At 38.3% G+C, this 20,724-nt stretch overlaps 1 protein-coding gene and 1 long non-coding RNA gene across 7 annotated transcripts in view; one reads left to right on the forward strand and one right to left on the reverse strand.

Annotated features, from left to right (window-relative positions):
- Positions 1-20,724, forward strand: part of mmel1 (membrane metalloendopeptidase like 1) — a 64,142-nt gene that overhangs the window by 14,789 nt on the left and 28,629 nt on the right. For all 6 annotated transcript variants that reach the window (XR_015502877.1, XR_015502878.1, XR_015502879.1 and 3 more), the window contains exons 7-18: positions 3,382-3,477; positions 5,471-5,589; positions 8,067-8,132; positions 9,230-9,364; positions 9,466-9,555; positions 11,059-11,195; positions 12,982-13,075; positions 15,199-15,327; positions 17,494-17,592; positions 19,301-19,384; positions 19,497-19,600; positions 19,687-19,745. Coding sequence is in view for 1 of the 6 variants with exons in the window: in XM_087274219.1 (XP_087130345.1) it covers positions 3,382-3,477; positions 5,471-5,589; positions 8,067-8,132; positions 9,230-9,364; positions 9,466-9,555; positions 11,059-11,195; positions 12,982-13,075; positions 15,199-15,327; positions 17,494-17,592; positions 19,301-19,384; positions 19,497-19,600; positions 19,687-19,745 (1,212 nt within the window). In the remaining 5 variants the exon portion in view is untranslated. The remainder of the gene's footprint in view (positions 1-3,381; positions 3,478-5,470; positions 5,590-8,066; positions 8,133-9,229; positions 9,365-9,465; positions 9,556-11,058; positions 11,196-12,981; positions 13,076-15,198; positions 15,328-17,493; positions 17,593-19,300; positions 19,385-19,496; positions 19,601-19,686; positions 19,746-20,724) is intronic.
- On the reverse strand, positions 2,358-6,101 carry LOC147834908 (uncharacterized). The gene is made up of 4 exons (XR_015503053.1): positions 4,920-6,101; positions 4,551-4,872; positions 2,794-4,325; positions 2,358-2,718 (listed from the first exon to the last, which is right to left on the reverse strand). It is a non-coding gene; the product is annotated as an uncharacterized LOC147834908 (long non-coding RNA).

Consider the following 20,724-nt stretch of genomic DNA (forward strand, 5'->3'; position numbering starts at 1 on the left):
AGTACTGGGTTGCATCTGGAAGGGTGTCTGCTGTGTAAAACATATGCTGAATAAGCTGGTGGTTCATTCCGCTGTGGCGACCCTGATGACTAAAGGCTGATTTATAATTCTGCATCAAGCGCACACGTATGCTCTGGTGCAGCCTACGCGTGGATGCATAGCCCTCGCCATGGCCATCGGCCACACTCTCAAAAAATTTAACTACACATCGCACCGATAGGTAGCGCAAGCTCTGTAATGTCAAACTCGGCTTGGTAGCACTGACGAGTGTGGACGGAGATATAACTCTAATTACAAAAGAGTCAAGTGAATTAAATGTTTTTAAGTCGAAGAAAGAAAAAAATGTAGTTTTATTTAGAACTTCAATACCTTGCAACCCTATAAAGCAGGGACCACCAAACTTGTTCCTGGAGGGCCGGTGTTCTGCAGATTTTAATCCAAATCCCTAATCAAACACACCTGAATGAGCTAATCATGGTCTTACTAGGTATACTTGAAACACCCAGGCAGGTGTGTTAAGGCAAGTTGGAGCTAAACATCAGCCCTCCAGGACCAAGACTGGTGACCCCTGCTATAAAATGGTTTAACAAATATCCCTATGGACTTTTTACAACATTATTTATGACTTTGCAGTTCTGGTTTTACATCTGGTTTTTAAGTTTGCCACTATGCAGACACATGGGCATTTGTAGCTCCACCCTCTTTTAAAAAAGACCACAATCTTATTTGAATTTAAAGCGACAGTCACAAAAATGGCATAATTAAGATTAAAGGGTCAGCTCCGGAGACGCATCAAACATCATTTGTGGGGTATTTTGAGCTTAAATTTCACATACACACTCTAGGAACTCATTTTACATCTTGTAAACAGCATAATATGTGCTTTGTAAAGCTAAAAAGGGCATTATCCCGGGTCATATATGATTTCAATATTTCTAAAATATGACAAACAAAGTCCCATTCATACTTTCACAACTCATGTTTTAAAAACCATCAGTGTAAAGTTTTGGAATTATATTTTTATAATTGTACAATGTAGCATTTAGACTGCCTTAAAGCAAACAAACATGGACTAAAATGTTATGGGATTGATGTTACAGAGCAGACGTGGAGCCTTGAGGACACGCTGGCTTTGCAGTAATTGTATATCTTTTACAATTATTGTATGTTTTGTGTTGAATCTTTATTTTGGATTCTGTGGTGTTAATGAGGCCAGAAAGGGCAACTCAACCTGCACTCTGTGTGGGTCCTAATGCCCCAGTATAGTGGAGGGACTCTTTTGGCCTGTTTCCACTGAGTGGCACGGTAGGGTACGGTATGCTTTTATGGCCGTTTCCACTGTCAAAAGGCGTACCGAACCGAACCTTACCACTTTTTTTTTTTTGCAAAGGGTACCAAGGGTACCGAAAGGCAGAGCTAGACGCGCAGCTGAATGCTATTGGTTTACAGAGATACATCATTCGCTCACGCAACAAGCCAAATTGAAAACAAAGGAACCGTCATGTTTTAAATACACAGCCGAAACATTACATCATAGCATTATATACATATAATAATGAGCCATGGATGACACGAGCTCAAACAAACCTTGTCGTCGTGTTGATGACCAGCCACAAAGCCAAGAAGAGCAAAATCTGCTGTGCCCTGTTGTTTTACGAGGCCCTCTAAAAATGCGAGCTGCTTCACTCTGTCCAGAGAGCTCACGATTGCATCTATATTTGAAATAACGAACTTTTTGAGCTCATATTGATAACCTGCACATGATCATTGAAGCGCTCTGATATCCGATGATCCTGTCAGAAAGGGACAAACGCAAGAGAAAAAAAAAAAAAAAACGGGAAGAAGCCAAAAAAAGAAGGAGAAGCCAGAAAAAACAGCAGCAAATGATGCGTCTGCAACCTAAAACATAAACAAAATGCCATGTTTAACTATTATCATCACCTTTTGAGCTATTATGAACTGGGAATGACGGAATTACTTTCTAACAAGAGGCTACACGTACTGTTAAAGATTAAAGACACTTATGAGAGGTTTGCACTGACTGTGGGCTAAATTTCGGGTTGGGGGGATGTCGAGGGAGCTGTCGCGGACGCCGCCCTCTCTATGCTGCCGCCCTAGACGCAGATATAACTGAGGGTGTGGGTGGTAGGGGTAGTTTTGCGGACGCTGCCCTCTCTATTCTGCCGCCCTAGACGCAGATATAACTGAGGGCGCGGGTGGTAAGGGTAGTGTCGCGGACGCCGCTCTCTCTATTTTGCCGTCCTAGACACGGATATAACTGAGGGCGCGGGTGGTGAGGGTAGTGTCACGTACACCGCCCTCTCTATTCTGCCGAACTAGACGCGGATATAACTGAGGGCACGGGTGGTAAGGGTAGTGTCGCAGACGCCACCCTCTCTATTTTGCTGTCCTAGTCGCGGATATAACTGAGGGCACGGATGGTGAGGATAGTGTCGCAGACGCCGCCCTCTCTATTCTGCCGACCTAGACGTGGATATAACTAAGGGCGCGGGTGGTGAGGGTAATGTTGCGGATGCCGCCCTCTCTATTCTGCCACCCTAGAAGCGGATATAACTAAGGGCGCGGGTGGTAAGGGTAGTGTCATGGACTATTCTCTATTTTGCCGTCCTAGACGCGGATATAACTGAGGGTGTGGGTGGTGAGCGTAGTGTCGCGGACGCCGCCCTCTCTATTCTGCTGCCCTAGACGTGGATATAACTATGGGCATGGGTGGTGAGGGTAGTGTCGCGGACGCCGCCCTCTCTATTCTGCTGCCCTAGACGTGGATATAACTATGGGCATGGGTGGTGAGGGTAGTGTCCTGGACGCCGCCCTATACACGGATATAACTGAGGGCGCATGAGGTGAGGGTAGTGTCGGGGATGCCGCCCTATCTATTCTGCCGCCCTAGGCGGCCGCCTAGGTCGCCTCTATGGACGCACCTGCCCTGACTACATCTGGAGTTTTTACAACAACATCTGTTTTTTGTTTCTGATTGACCGACATGGCTGGGTTCACTTCAAATGTGGAAGATGCGAATGAGGCAAATTTTGAACATTCGCAACAAACGCATTGCTTATTCCACATTGTTCGACCGTGGAATGCTAATGCGCCTCTGTTCTCACATTAGCATTTAAATTTACTAGCGAAAATACTCCATTTGGTGTGAGCCCATCTTAAAAGGGTCATTATCGCCACCTGTTGGTTCGGCGTGCCCATAACATGCACCTCAGCAATCACAGTCCATTTTTGCTGTGTCATGTGGATGGAGTTTTAATAAATAAAACGAAAGCAGGGAAAACTCTGTTAATAAAAATACTCATGTACATACGAACATGACCTAACACACTAATATTGTTGTCTCTTTGCTTCCCCCTGCAGTTCTGATCGAGCAGCGCGACTCGCAGCCTCTACTCCGGCTCATTGACAGCATTGGCGACTGGCCCGTGGCTTCAGAGGTCTGGAATGGCACATCAGGTACAGGAGATAGCACAGCCGTCTCTAATTCACTCGCACTGAGAATGGCAGCATCTTGGCCTTATCTAAATGGGATAAATGCAGCGGCTCCAGCCGTGCTGTCTCTGCGTGTTGATAAGGCGCGAGACTGATGGAAAAGTCCAGTGGTGCTGCTCATCTGTCATGTGTAGAGCAGATAGAGGCGCGTCGAGGAGGGCGAGCAGACGAGAGACTGACCTAGTGGGTGAACCCACACTATAGGGCTTGTTGATATACATTAGAAAAATTATGGTTGTTATTTGTTTAAACTACTTACTTAAAATGAGCTAAAAATGACACAATTTATAAGGGTTTTTTGGGACCACTTAATTGATTTGTGTTCAATCAACTGATCAAATCAAAATTTGTCAAATCTAATAATCTCAATTTCAACTCAAATTAATCGAGGGCAGGATTTCCATCCAATAAATTTGTATAGCACAAACTAAAACAAAACATTTTACACAATTAAATGCAATGGGCTATATGCACAGCTAGTGTTTTTCAACCAATGATAAACATCCGGGTAACGGTTAATATGACTATTTTCATTTTTACAAGGTTCCTTTTATAGCATCGATTAAGTGAAACATTGTGGTGTTTCACAATGTTCACAAAATGAAAAGTGTTCATTTTACTTAACTAAACTAGCAGTTTTAGCTAGAACAAATCTGTACAGTATCAGTCTTATTATATATTTTTTCTCTTTGGTTCAAAGATACTAATAATTTTTTTAATATGTATGCAAACCGAGACACTCTGTCCTTTAATAGATTAATTATCTATTTTCAAAGCAAAAGATTGATTATTTATTATGGATCTAATACTATCTGAGACAAATAACTAGTTTGGTTTTGGAAATAAGCCTGTGATCATGTTTAATACATTATTTAATTGCGTCCATCTGACTGTGAACAACAGGACGTCTTTTGTATACTGAGTTTCATGGGTCAGCTTTTGAGATTTACAATTCAGTTTTATTACACATCAACCGGTCATGGTGCTCATTTAGTATCGCAATGCGTATTAAAGTCAATAGAAAAACATTGGCAAGCTGTTTTATTTCTGTAACATAATTTTTTTAGGTGAAACTCAATATTCAGAGAGAAAACTTTATCTATTTGGAATTAATTTGATTGTGAAATGGAAAACTGCTTGGCTGAACCATAATTGTAATAAGTATGAGTCAGTACTAGAGCCAGAAATGTTAAAGAGAGTGAATGCTGGTGAAATAAAGTTGACCTCAGCCCCTGACTTTCATATAAGAATAGTAAAGCAGATTAATGGGGACCTATTATACAAAAATCCCTTTTATAAATGGTGTAATACAGTTTTGTGGCAATATTGTACGAATATAACCAGCTTCTAATGGTAAAACTAGATTAATAATATTTTTTATAATCACATTTGATATGCAGAAACACTTTGATTGACATTCTCCCTTTATACGTGTCATCAGAGGGGGAAAGCCCCGCCTACTAGTGACCATCTTTCCCTCTTTAGCATAGGACGTTAATCTGGTTTTTAAGTCTGCCACTATGCAGACACATGAGCATTTGTAGCTCCACCCTCTTTTAAAAAAGACCACAATCTTATTTGAATTTAAAGCGACAGTCACCAAAATGGCATAATTAAGATTAAAGGGTCAGCTCCGGAGACGTATCAAACATCATTTGTGGGGTATTTTGAGCTTAAATTTCACATACACACTCTAGGAACTCATTTTACATCTTGTAAACAGCATAATATGTGCTTTGTAAAGCTAAAAAGGGCATTATCCCAGGTCATATATGATTTCAATATTTCTAAAATATGACAAAGTCTCATTCATACTTTCTTTTTTTACATAACTCATGTTTTAAAAACCATCAGTGTAAAGTTTTGGAAGCATATTTCTATAATTGTACAATGTAGCATTTAGACTGCCTTAAAGCAAACAAACATGGACTAAAATGTTATGGGATTGATGTTACAGAGCAGACGTGGAGCCTTGAGGACACGCTGGCTGTTCTGAACGGTCGCTATAATAAGAAGGCTGTGCTGGAGATGTTCGTGTGGCCAGATGACCGCGACTCCAGCCGCTACATCATCCATGTAAGATAACGATATGACTTTTGTTATTGTAGGTTAGAGTTTATACTGTCATTTATGCTGCAAACATAGCTAGTCAAAATTATTAGCCCCCCTTTTTATATTTTTCCCCAATTTCTGTTTAACGGAGAGAAGATTTTTTTTTTCAGCACATTTGTAATCATAATAGTTTTAATAACTAATTTCTAATAACTGATTTATTTGATCTTTGTCATGATGACAGTAAATAATATTTGACTAGATATTTTTCAATACACTTCTAAACAGCTTAAAGTGACATTTAAAGGCTTAACTAGGTTAATTAGGTTAACTAGGCAGCATTGAGTAATTAGGCAAGTTATTGTATAACTATGTTTTTTTCTGTAGACAGTCAAAAAAAATAAATTCGCTTAAAGGGGCTAATAATTTTGACCTTAAAATGGTTCATAAAAAAAATTTAAAACTGCTTTTATTCTAGTCAAAATAATGCAAATAAGACTTTCTCCAGAAGAGAAAATATTATCAGACATACTGTGAAAAAACAAAAAAAAAAAAAAATTCAAAGGGGGGCTAATAATTCTGACTTCAAAAGTATTTAGGGCAAGAATAAAGAATGAGCCTCCTCCATCCGGCCACTTTACCTTCTCTTTGTTTTACTTTTGCTCTTTACTTTACTTCTTTACTTTTGTGCATAAGGAAACATCCATTAGCATACATATTTAAATTAATTTGTTTAATTTCATTTGTTCATTGCAAAATGACTAAAAGAACAATAATAGAAAAGTGTGGTCAGAAAACTGCTATATCCAAACACATGTCCTGTTATGCCCCATATGGTGATGCAGACGTCTCCAAAACCCCACAGGTGGACAAATCTAAACTTGTTTTTATTAAAACAAATATAAATATGCATATAATAAATGATACTGCTAATAATAATAACATTATACAAATGCAAATTGTCATGAATAAATGATATTTGAGAAAGATATTTGTGTATTGCTGTGCATCCTGTGTGTATTAAGCATTTGGACCTGCATAGGCGCATAACTAACACGCTCTGTGCTGGACTTTAAACCAGCTTTTAGATGGTCAATGGCGCGGTCTATATCCGTTCATCAAAATAGCAATGCGCCAACAATGCGCCTTAACACACCTCCCTTTTAGACCTGCATGCCCACGAGTCCACAAAGTGGCGCAAATGGATTTACTATTTAAACAATGTGGTGCAAAAGAATTAGGGTTGTGCTGGTCTGAAAATAACAACAAATTTCGCCATACACAACTTGCAGCTTGCACCATCAGGTGTTATAAGTGCCAATTTATTGGAAATTGGGATTTAAACATAATCAGAAACCTAAATAAATAATCTTTCCATTAGGTTTGTTACAAAAGGACAATATTTAGTTACAACAACTGTACAACATACAATATAAAACAATTTGAAAGTATGGAAAATCTGGAGAAAATCACTTTTAAAGTCGAATAAATGACATTTTTTTTCCATATTAATCCATATTACTAATAAAATATACGTTTAATAGATTTACAGAAATCAATAATCATTATATTCAATGAAAATGATCATTACCTAATATAAAGATTACTAGCATAAACTAAAAATTGTCTAACTTTGACCCATTAGGTATTTTTTGGCTATCCCTAAACATATAACTATGCGAGATAAGACTGCTTTCGTGATTCAGCGTCACAAATACATTAAAAAAACATTAGAAAATGTTTATCAGAAATGATACATTTTCTTAAACATAAAAAATAAGCAGTAAAATTAAATTTATTCGTTCATTTTCTTTCGACTTAGTCCCTTATTTATCAGGCGTCACCACAGCGGAATGAACTGACAACTATTCCGGAATATGTTTTAACGCAGTGGATGCCCTTCCAGCTGCAGCCAAGTACTAGGAAACACCTATACACACTTATTCACATACACTATGGACAACTTAGTTTACCCAATTTACCTATAGCACTTGTGTTTGAACTGTGGGGAAAACAGGAGCACCCGGAGGAAACCCACACCAAGAGGGATAACATGCAAACTCTAGAAATGCCAACTGACCCAGCTGGGACTTAAACCAGCGACCTTCACGCTGTGAGGTGGCAGTGCTAACAACAAAGCCACCATGTTGCTGCAGAGAAATTAAGCTTGTACAAAAAAAATAATCAATGCATTCATCTATATCTCTCTATTTAGCATTACGGCAGCATTCTACTGCCTTCACCTCAATACTTGCAATCAAACCCAGTCTGATTGGTGATTCAACGCCACATCACCTTTTAAAATACACAGTGGGTAATTGCAATTTATTTTACATAATACACCCTGATTAAAATGCCATTTGAAGCGTGAGCTAATAAAACAGTAAGTTTGATTACAGCACCATTAGACGATCTCAGGCATGCCGAGCCCCAATACAGTGATTCAGAAACAAACAGAAGACTGTTTTTTTCATTGCGACTCTCTCCTTCTGATTGCACAGGTCGACCAGCCAGCTTTAGGAATGCCTTCAAGAGATTATTACCTCAGCGATGGGAATTACAAAAAGGTACATTGTGTTATTTTGTGTGAAGGATTCTCTGTTTTTGTCATGCTGTTAAAATTACACAAATCAGTAACTCTCCCTATTTGTGTGTGTGTGTGTGTGCGTGTGCGTGTTTTTATGACACATCAGTACACGTATGTGTATAAAGGAAATGGGTATTACACAGTTATTACAAGAAGATGGTGAATATGGTGACTACGATTCTGGATTTGCCTGTACATATCTGTTTGCACCTGTGCTGACCTTTGCTTGCCTGACAACGAATAAACCTGCATTGTTGATCTTACCTCAGCTGTATGTGTCACTCCCTGTGGTTACATACATCAGTTTTATTGTCTTTATTACAAGCAGGTTGTTTTAAAAACTTTTTAAACTTTTAAAAAAATCACAGAGAGTTGGAGCAGATATTTTAATCTTAGTTTATTTGCAAAAAAAAAATGTTATGTGGACATGTGTTTATATGTTGTTATTATAGAAACATGCCACCTGTTAATCAATTTGGTGGGTGGGGAAAACCACACTCCCACGTCACATTGTGGTGGGCCTCAAAATGACTGGGATACTGGGAAATTTTAAAAAAGAGACTTGTTGGGTTTATATCAGCCTAATATGACTGTGGTCCATTATGCTACACAAGTATCTGTCCAAACAGATTTTCATCATAGGTGCCCTTTAAAGTAATATATCGTCTGGCTTGGTGTTGTATACGCTACATAAACCTTGTAATAAACTGCCAGTACATTTTCTGTTATTTTACAAACTTATTTCTCTCTACATATCATTTCTTATACATTAAATAATTTCAAGCTACTAAAATGTCAATAAAAGTCACTTTGTTAAACTGTAGAGTTGAATTTTCAACACCAAAAGTCAACAGAGCAGAGATCAACATCCCATAATGCAATTCACGACTGTAAATAAACGGAAAACACTTGTGAATTACACAATATGAAAAGTGTTCATTGACAGATATTGTTTACAGTGCAGTTTCCTGTGAGGGTTGTGTTTATGTATATAGGGCAATAGAATACAATGAAAAACCCACAAATGTCCCCACAATTCACAAAAACAAACGTGTGTGTGTGTGTGTTTGTGGGCAGGTACGCGAGGCCTACCTGGAGTTCATGGTTTCAATGGCGAGGATTGCAAGGGAAGACAGAAATTTGACCCAAGATGAAGAGCGTGTGTTGGAGGACATGTCTCAAGTCCTGGAGCTGGAGACAGACATCGCTAACGTGAGCTCCTCAAATGCTAAATATTAACACAGGCAAAAGCATCTGTGAATAATGTGGAAAATGTGTATAATGTGAACGTCAAATCACAAATGCTTCAACAGGCTACCTCACCAGCAGAAGAACGCAATGACATCACTGTGCTCTACAACAAGATGACGCTGAGAGAAGCGCAGCAAACGTTCAACCTCAATGTGAGTCTGCAGATTCAAAAATTCTATTGTAAATACTATAGTTTTTTAATCATACCACAGTAAACACACACATTTTCTAGACACTTGCACCAAATACATTCTTACAATCATTCTATATTGCTATAAAACATTGTGCATTTCTGAATGTGCCTCACACAGGTGAGTGGGCTTGACAAACCACCTGTAGAAAATACACTCTTCTCTCCATAGGCACCAGACACATTCTTAAGGCTCGTGCACACCGGAACGCTTTTCATTTGCGTTTATCGCCAGCGTTTTTCGAGATGTTTTTCCGCATTCAAACGCAAGTGAATTTCACTGGCGTCCAGCAGAAGAGTATGCAAAATCCCTCCTTGACTTTAGATGGTGAAACACAACTTTAAGTGCAATAAGCAGCTCCATGTTCATACTGCCTCTGGGCATCTTCTTCAATGTGCGCTCGCATCGAAAGTTTTCCCTTGAGCACCTCCAAGTGCTGTTTACTGTAACTTTAGCAGCTCCGTGCACATGAACAAAAGTGCTAATCTGATTGGTGGAGAAGGTTTTGATACGGCTCGTCAAAACAAAACAAAAACAAACAAAAAAACGAGCTTGAGTTTCTTTAAAATAGCGCTTTTACGCCTTTTTTGCGCGTTAGTGTGCACAATCACATTGGCGCCCTTTATTTAGTCACAAGGCGTTACATGTCAAAGGACAACGTGAGCAAAAAGCGACCCCGTGTGAACGGGCCTTTAAAGTCACTTTATATCTCTGTAAAACATTGTGCATTTCTGAGTGTGCCTCACACAGGTGAGTGGGCTTAACAAACCACCTGTAGAAAACACGTTTTACAGGACTGAATAAGGAAAACATTGTTTACTTGTGAATGTACCACGAATAACGTTGCACTACTTGTTTTCATCAACTGTAAATATGTCCTTAGCACAATTCTTGCACTTGTATTGTCTATCTTAGGTCATTCATTCATTTTCTTTCCTGCTTAGTCCCTTTATTAATCTGGGGTCGCTATTGTGAAATGAACCGCCAACTTATCCAGGATATGGTTTTTACGCAGTAGATGCCCTTCCAGCTGCAACCCATCACTGGGAAACATCCATATACACTCATTCACACACATACACTACGGACAATTTTAGCCTACACAATTCACCATTGAACTGAGGGGGAAACCGGAGCATCCGGAGGAAACCCATGTGAAAACGGAGAGAACATGCAAACTCCACACAGAAATGCCAACTGTATAACTGTACTATAAATTACTTTTTTATAATATTTAACTAAACCATTTATAAATTCATTCTTTAGTGTGGTGTATGAAAATTGCAAAAGATAAACAGCTAGATATGGGGTTTAAGGATGAATAACTATTTTTAAAAATTATTTTTAAATTATTTTTGCACAAGCATGTTGACCTCCAAACTATTTATTACAGTCACAGACTCTGAACATAAGGTTTTTTTACACACACACATGCATCTTTTGTGTTTCTTCATTCATTTTCAGGGCTTTAACTGGACGCGCTACATCCAGGGTATCATGTCCAGCGTGTCCATTTCAGTGCAATCAGAAGAACCCATTGTTATTTACTGCTCCCCTTACCTGGAGAAGCTCAGCGAGGTCCTGTCCAAACATAGCCGCAGGTAATTCTTCACTGCTATCTCAATTATGAACATCCAGAAGAAATAAATATCCCTTATAGCTCTTTGAGTCTTTGTTGTGTTCCACTTTTTTTATCAGCGTTGTCATTGGTGCCTCTGCTGATATTTCTAAAAGAAGAGATTAAATGAGATGTTAGTTCAAGCACTGAGAAAGCACAGAGCTGTAAATTAAAGTGGATATTACAATATCTGACTGTAAACAAACTTTTTAGCTCATTTTAAAATCTTTGATTGTACAATTTTGAGCATATTTTAAAACATTGTTGACATAATCAAAGGTAACGACCACTTAAATCACATTATTGACTGGTAAACATAACTGTCTCCTTTATACTTTTCCCTTTATAAACAATTAATATGTCTTAATTTGGTGCCTGCATCAAATTACATTCACAAAAGTACAATTATTAGCCCCCCTGGATTATTATTTTTTTCAACACATTTCTAGACAAAATAGTTTTAATAACTCATTTCTAATAACTGATTTTTTAATCCCCATGATGACAGTACATATCTGCTGAAAAATATTTGACTAGATATTTTTCAAGGAACTTCTATACAGCTTAAAGTGACATTTAAAGGCTTAACTAGGTTAATTATGTTAACTAGGCAGGTTAGGGTAATTAGGCAAGTTATTGTATAACGATGGTTTGTTCTGTAGACTATCAAAATATATATATAGCTTAAAAGGGCTAATAATGTTGTCCTTAAATTGGTTTTTAAAAAATTGAAAACTTCTTTTAGCCGAAATAAAAAAAGGAAAAAAAATTCAAAGGGGGGCTAGTAATTCTGACTTTAACTGTATATTTACAGACAGAAAACATACTAATGCTTGTAAAAAAAAACTGTTTTAAAGAACATTTGAGAAAAGTAAAATGTCAAAAATATTCATGTTTCCATCATCATTCAGCATAACACATAATGTATAGTGCTCAGCATATATGAGTACACATATGACTTCTACAGTTAAGTCCAACCCAGGCTCATTCTGAAAACGTAGTCCAGCGGACGTTTCTGGAGGCCGCGAAATACGTCCCGGGAGGTACGTATGGCTGCATTTCATTTTTTTAAGCGAACGCTATGGGGCGGTGTGACGCCGTTCCTTTTCGCACTTGCCGGCTGACCGCTTACCTCCATGTGGAGGGCTTTCCCGCTGCAGTCAGTTTGTCCAGTCAGCTCATCTTGTGCGTCGGCGGACTTCAGATGCAGAGAGGAGGAGTTGACGAAGGCGTCCGGGTTGAAGTCCGGGGAAGAGCGGTTCCAGAAACCAAGTAAGACAAAAACAGAATGCAAAAAATAAAGCGAACAAGTTCATAACAGGGTGAGAACGCTGTGAAATCCGAAAACGTGGTAAAAAAAAAAACGATAAGCGTTTTTCGTTTTCTAGAAGGCTTTTCTAAATTGTTGCTCTGGTTTAGAGAATTGAGCGGGCGGGCGGATCAATCGGTAAAACTGGTTGGGTTCAGGGAAGGAGGAGGGTGGTCATTCGGTCAGTCAGACAGCGGCCTCTGGTGGGTTGATGCGAGAACAGCGCGGGCGAGAACGGCACTCGCGAGAGACATTCGAGATACGAAAAAGCGCACACAGCGGCCTCTCGTGGATTCGCGAAAACAAAAACTGCACAAATACGCACCTCTCGGGACGTATTTCGCGGTCTCCAGAAACGTCCGCTGGACTACGTTTTCAGAATGAGCCTGGATTGGTTAAATCTCTGAAATGTACAGTAGATGTGATGACAGTGAATGATCTGTGTGCAACATCTTGGCAGGACTCTGCAGAACTATCTGGTGTGGATGCTGATCATGGACAGGGTTAGCAGTATGAGCCGTCGCTTCAAAGACGTGAGAGCGCACTATAGAAAGGTCAGTCACACACTGAACAAACACAAACTCATGGCATTTCACTCATAGTGCTTTTAAAAGTCCCTTTTGCTCATACACTACTGTCTCATCACAATCGGTTTAATGTGGAATTAGATTTGGGCCAATAAAACATATTCTTTGTTGAAAAAAGTTTTTCATATACAGTACTGTGCTAAAGTTTTAGGCCAACATTAAATCTGTTGTTTTTCTGATGGTGTAATGGATATATGTGACCCTTTACCACAGAACCAAATTGTAAATTAAACAAAAATAAAATAAAAAGTCATGAGGGTAAATTTTTGGTCATTTTTTTAAAGTGAAATTTATACAAGGTGAATAAATTATGTTTTAGTTGATGTATGGTTTGTTAGGATAAGAGTTAGGTTAGGTTAGATTTATTTTTGGAATTTATATAAGCACAGTGCATCCGGAAAGTATTCATAGCGCTTCACTTTTTCACATGTTTTATGTTACAGCCTTATTCCAAAATGAAATAAATTCATTTATTTTCTCAAAAGTCTACACCCAATACCCCATAATGACAATGTGAAAAAGAGTTTTTGAAATTGTTGCAAGTTTATTAAAAATAAAAATGCTGAAAAATCACATGTACATCAGTATTCACAGCCTTTGGCGTGAAGCTCTAAATTGAGCTCAGGTACATTCTGTTTCCACTGATCATTCTTGAGATGTTTCAGCAGCTCTATTGGAGTTCACCTGTGGTCAATTCAGTTGATTGGACATGATTTGAAAAGGCATACACCTGTCTATATAAGGTCTCAGGGTAGACAGTGCATGTCAAAGCACAAACCAAGTATGAAGACAAAGGAATTGTCTGTTGACCACCAGAGACAGGATTGACTCGAGGCACAAGGATGGGGTAGGTTACAGAAAAAGTTCTGCTGCTCTGAAAGCTCCAATGAGCACAGTGGCCTTCATCATCCATAAGTGGAAGATGTTTGGAACCACCAGGACTCTTCCTAGAGCTGCCCGGCCATCTAAGCTGAGTAATCAGGGGAGAAGGGCCTTAGTCAGGGAGGTGATCATCAACCCGATGGTTAAACTCTCTGAGCTCCAGCGTTCTTTAGTGGAGAGAGGAGAAAATTACAGAAGGACAACCATCTGTGCAGCAATCCACCAATCAGGCCTCTATGGTAGCGTGGCCAGATGGAAGTCACTCCCCGCCTGGAATTTGCCAAAAGGCATCTGAAGGACTCTCAGACCATAAGAAACAAAATTCTCTGGTTTAATTCTCTGGTCTGTTACGTTTGGAGAAAACCAGGCACCGCTCATCACTAGGCTAATACCATCCCTACAGTGAAGCATGGTGGTGGCAGCATCATGCTGTGGGGATGTTTTTCAGCAGCAGGAACTGGAAGACTAGTCAGGATAGAGGGAAAGATGAATGCAGCAATGTACAGAGACATCCTGAAAGAAGACCTGCTTCAGAGTGCTCTTGACCTCAGACTGGGGCGACGGGTTATCTTCCTGCAGGACAATGACCCAAAGCACACCGCCAAAATGTCAATAGAGTGGCTTCACAACAACTCAGTGAATGTCCTTGAGTGGCCCAGCCAGAGCCCAGACCTAAATCCTATTGAACATCTCTGGAGATATCTGAAAATGGCTGCACACCATCGCTTTTTATCCAACCTGATGGAGCTTGAGAGGTTCTGCAAAGAGGAATGGGCGAAAATTCCCAAAGACAGGTGTGCCAAGCGTGTGGCATCATATTCAGTAAGACTTGAGGCTGTAATTGCTGCCAAAGGTGCATCAACAAAGTATTGAGCAAAGGCTGTGAATACTGATGTACATGTGATTTTACAGGTTTTGAATTTTTTTTTATTTGCAACAATTTCATTAAATCTTTCTTCATATTGTCATTATGGGGGATTGTATGTAGAATCTTGAGGAAATCAATTAATTTAATCCCTTTTGGAATAAGGCTGTAATATAAAAAATGTGGGAAAAAGTGAAGCGCTATGAATACTTTCCGAATGCACTGTATATAAGAATAAGTAGAAGATAATAACAATATTTTTTTTCTTTAACTCTAAATCTAAAGTTTAGTCCCTGTTTGCGATCGTTGCTCTGAGTTTGTATGTGTGCGTCTGTTCACTCAGGCTCTGCACGGCACTACAGTAGAAGAGGCTCGGTGGAGAGACTGTGTCCGATACGTTCAGGGTAACATGGAGAATGCGGTCGGAGCTCTATACGTGCGGGAAACCTTCTCTGGAAACAGCAAACGCATGGTAAAAACCAGACCCTCAGAAACAACAAACGCATGATAAACACTTGACCCCCAGAAACAGACATAACACGAACATCCTCCTTCAGTGCTTTAGATAACGAGCTGCTATCAGACTGTTCTGTGGGATTTCTGTCATCACTGTTCATTATGATGGATGAATGATCCTGGAGGACTTTGTGTAACTGCTCTGTGTACCCTTTTACATTCTTAAACCATGTTAAACTCTCACATTCTTTTACACACACTCATACACTACGGCCAATTTTAGTTCATCCAATTCACCTATAGCGCATGTGTTTGGACTGTGGGGGAAATCGGAATACCTGGAAGAAACCCACACCAACATGGGGAGAACATGCAAACTCCACACAGAAATGCCAACTAACACAGCCGGGACTCGGACCAGTCACCTTCTTGCTGTCAGGCGACAGTACTAAACACTAAACCACAGTGCCGCCCTGTTTATATATATATATATATATATATATATATATATATATATATATATATATATATATATATATATATATATATTAGGGATGCAACAATACAGATAGCTCACGGTTCAATACATCCCTCGGTTTTTTAACACGGTTTTCGGCTCGTTTTGGTTCTCATGGCCTGAAACAAGTGTTTTTTTTTTTGTTCTACAGGCAATAGGAACAGTAAGAGGTTAAGGTGAAAAAAATAAAAACGATTTATTGCAATACTCATTTTGTTTTACTTAAAAGCCAATAAAAGCGCACTAGTTCCTAGTGTATTGTATAAAAAAAATCAACACTGAAATCTCACAGCTGCTGGTAGCCCATGTACAAACCGGGGAACACACAAAATCCAACATTTTAAAAATAAACATACATGTGAAGTTAATAAAGATAAATTGGCCATTTCAAATAAACATATTTGTACTTAAGTAAACATAAATAAACCATCTTAATTATCTCGGTGCTGTAAAAATGCGAGGCTGTAGTCTGTAATGCGGATTGAGTGCTTTTATAAGATGACAAAAGTTCACATTTCTAATCACCGAAAACAGCTGCAAATCTTTAGCAATAAACACCCGCACTGCCTTTGTTATTTTTATGTGTCTCTCGGAACCAGTTTGGTTTGTTTGCTTGAAAGATTCAGCGAGGGATTGTTGCTATTTGGAGGAATTTATTACCTTCTCTGCTATCCTGCCTTCAGACAGTGATATTGTATCTGATGACGCTGCAGATGTGCAGTTGTGGTTATATGTGTAAAACAGTGCTTGCACACAGTTATTTTTTGTTCACTGGTTTTTCTTTTATTGGCATTATACTTACTGGGAAAACCGAAATGTCCTCACACCGCAGATTCAGGATGATATAAAACGCATACAAATTATTTATATGCAAAACCGAGAAAACCACAATATAAAACCACATATATATATATATATATATATATATATATATATATATATATATATATATTTTTTTTTTTATTTATTTATTTTTTTGTGTATTTCAAGTATAGTACATTCGAGGATTTAGTCATACATAATTTGTCCCTTTACAACATTTTATTCTACATTTAAGAGATTTTTTTTTTTATTTCTTGCTGTTTAGTGAATGTGTTTTGACTTACAGAGTAGAGATTCCCCCCAAAAAACATTGGACACTAATATATCAAAAGTACAAATCTGCTGCATAAAACATATGCCAGAGTAGTTGGTGGTTCATTTCACTGTGGCAACTCCTGATAAATCAGGGACCAAGCCAAAAAAAAAAACGAATGATTGAATGTCAAAAAGTGGCGCAATAATTATGAACATGATTTTATCTAGTGTGCCAGAAATACATTTGCAAATTAGCACATATTAAATGAATTCCTCATATGCATATTTCAACATAACATTTTAGAAAACGTCTTAATTTAATGAAACAACTGTGGAAGTAACTATTAGCTAATTCTTAAACATATTCACTCTCAGTGTCTTGGCTTAAAATGAGGTAAAGCTACTTTTGTTTTCAGTTGACATCACATAGGCCTCCTGAAAAACTATAATTTATTGCCTCATCCCATCGTAAGCAATTAGTCTTGTTAATCAATTAAAACATATACCAGATTAATTAGATGATATGCAAGTTAATTAACCAAAAGTCCAATAGACTCTCAGCAGTGTTTGCTCTTCTGTGTTGCTCAGGTGGGAGAACTGATCAAGAAGATTCAGGAAGCTTATGTGGAAACTCTGGAGGAACTGAGCTGGATGGATGAACAGTCCAAAGTGAAGGCCAGAGAGAAGGTGAGCTTAAACAGTTATGTATTAGGCCTTTAAAGGGCACCTATGATGAAAATCAACTTTTGTAAGCTGTTTTGACAGAAGTGTGTGTAGTATAATGTGTCCACAGTCATATTGGGGTAATATAAACACAATTAGTCTCCTTTTTGAAGTTTCCTGGCATTAAATTAGGATTCAAATCCGCAACGTGATGTAGGAGTGGGGTTTTCCCCATTTACCAAATTGATTGACAGCCGCATATTAACATGTCTCTGTAGTAACATGTGTTAACATATATAAAAGATAAGACTTGCGCAAACCAACTGTGGTTAAAAGATCTGTTCAGCTCTCTGTGATCAGCTGCAACTTAAGAATGAGTTTTATAAATTGAAAACATTTTGAAAACAGCGCATGTTTGTAATAAAGACCGTAAAATCGTTGACTTTGTAAGTTGAAAAACTGAACGCTGCACTAGCGAGAAAACAGTTAAACAAACTATCTGCAGCACAAGGAGAAAGAATGAGCCTCCTCCATTCAGCCTCTTTACTTTCTCTTTACTTTACTTTTACTCTTTACTTTACTCCTTTACTTTTGTGGAGTCAGGAAACGGTGGAAACTCACTCCACAGAAGACATCCATTAGCCTACATATTTAATTTCGTTTGTTAAGCACAAAGATTTGTTTTAAAACTATTTCTAAATTCAGTTGTAATTTCCAGCAAAATAATAAATGAACAATAATAACAAAGTGTGGTCAAAAAAACTGAGTTATATCCAAACACAAGTCATGTTATGCCCCATATGGTGATGTAGACGTCTCCAAAACCTGACAGGTGGACAAATCTGCAAATAATAAATAATACAACTACTAATAATAACATTATACAAATGCAGATTATCATGAAAAAAGCACTGCCTAGGTGAAGAAGGCATGGAGGCTGTGGTTTTCATATTCATGTAATATTAATATAATAGTAATATTGATTGACATTGTAATATAAAGTAACATTTTTGTAATATTTTAATCATTTAATTGTTTTCATTTGTGAAGATATTTGTGTATTGCTGTACATCCTGTGTGTATTAAGCAATGTGTTAGCGCTTGGACCTGCATAGGAGCATAACTAACACGCTCTGCATTGGATTTTAGACCAACTTTTAGTTGGTCAAAGGTGCGGTCTATTTCAGTTCTTCAAAATAACAACGCTCCAACAAAGCCCCTTAACACACCTCCTTTCTAGACCAGAACACCCGTGAGTCCACAAAGTGGCGCAAATGGATTTGCTATTTAAACAACCTTGCAAAAAACATGAAAATTAGTGTTGGGCTGGTCTGAAAATAGTAATAAATCACGCCAAACACATCGTGCATCTTATTGTGGCGGGTGCATAAAAAGATGAAAAATGGAGCACCAGGAGGAAACCCACACCAACACAGGATGAAAATGCAAACTCCACACAGAAATGCCAACTGACCCAGCTGGGACTTGAACCAGCAACCTTCTTGCTGTGAGGCGACAGTGTTAACCATTGAGCCACTGTGTCGCCACGTAATATTATTTAAAAGAGTAACATATGTTTTTAAACTGATTATTTATTCATTTTTAATATATTTTGGGAGCCAATTATTGTTACAATTGTATTCTTTATTGTTTTTAAATATGCATTTACTGCGCTACAGTCTGAGCTCTTCACATTTTTCACAAACTACCTGATGTTTCCCATATTTTGCAGGCCATGGCCATATCAGAACAGATTGGTTATCCCGACCACATCCTTGAAGAGGAAAATAAGAAGCTGGACCAGGAATATGCTCACGTATGGAAACTTGAGCTCTCAATAAAGCCAAATATCACTGACACACCGTAAATAAAAGCCTGTTGACAGTTTAGACAGAGGCACTTCTGTTATATGTGCTCTTATCTTTCAGCTTAATTTCAGTGAGGAAAACTACTTCGAGAACATTCTGGAAAACCTGGCAGCATCGGCTCAGAAAGGTCATAAAAAGCTGCGGGAGCCCGTGGATCCTGACATGTATGAAACATAATTAAATACTAGTTTAATAGTTTCTCTTCAGACAGAAAGGTCATGCTGTTTCACTGTTTCTCTGAATGTTTTAGGTGGATTATTGGTGCGGCAGTGGTCAACGCCTTTTACTCACACAACAGAAATCAGATTGGTAAGTTCAGCTTGCTATTAGAAATATATTCTGTGTTCTATTCACTATAAAACAGAAAATTTAAATAAAGTGGTTAGCACTGTTGCATTGAAGCAGGAAGGTCACTGGTTCGAGTCCCGGCTGGGTCAGTTGGCATTTCTGTATGGAGTTTGGAGTTCTTCCCGTGTTGGTGTGGGTTTCCTCCGGGTGCTCCAGTTTCTATCCTTTCATGCACCCGGCGCGATGAGATGCACGATGTGTTTGGCGTGATTTATTACTATTTTCAGACAAGGACATCACTAATTTTCATGTTTTTTGCCACTTTGTTTAAACAGCAAATTCATTTGCGCCACTTTGTGGACTCATGTGTGTTCTGGTCTAGAAAGGAGGTGTGTAAAGGTGCATTGTTGGCGCGTTGCTATTTTAAGCAATTAAAATAGACCGCACCATTGACCAACTAAAAGTTGGTTTAAAATCCAGTGCAGAGAGTGTTAGTTATGCTCCTATACAGATTTGCATGTTCTCCCTGTGTTGGTTTCCTCCGGGTGCTCTGGTTTTCCCCAGAGCATATGGGGAACTGTATATATATATATATATATATATATATATATATATATATATATATATATATATATACATATAAATATACATACATATACAGTTGAAGTCAGAATTATTAGCCCCCCTGCATCATCATCACCCCTGTTTATTTTTTTCCCCAATTTCTGTTTAATGGAGGGAAGATTGTTTCAACACATTTCTAAGCATAATAGCTTTAAAAACCTATTTCTAATAACTGATTTATTTTATCTTTGCCATGATGACAGTAAATAATATTGTACTTTATATTTTTCAAGACAACTTCTATACAGCGTAAAGTGACATTTAAAGGCTTAACTAGGTTAATAAAGTGAACTAGGCAGGTTAGGGTAATTAGGCAAGTTATTGTATAACGATGGTTTGTTCTGTAGACTATCGAAAAAAAATTAGCTCAAAGGGG

The sequence above is a fragment of the Danio rerio genome, chromosome 11 (assembly GCF_052040795.2).
Source record: "Danio rerio strain M-AB ecotype USA chromosome 11, GRCz13ab, whole genome shotgun sequence".
Taxonomy (NCBI): Eukaryota; Metazoa; Chordata; class Actinopteri; order Cypriniformes; family Danionidae; genus Danio; species Danio rerio.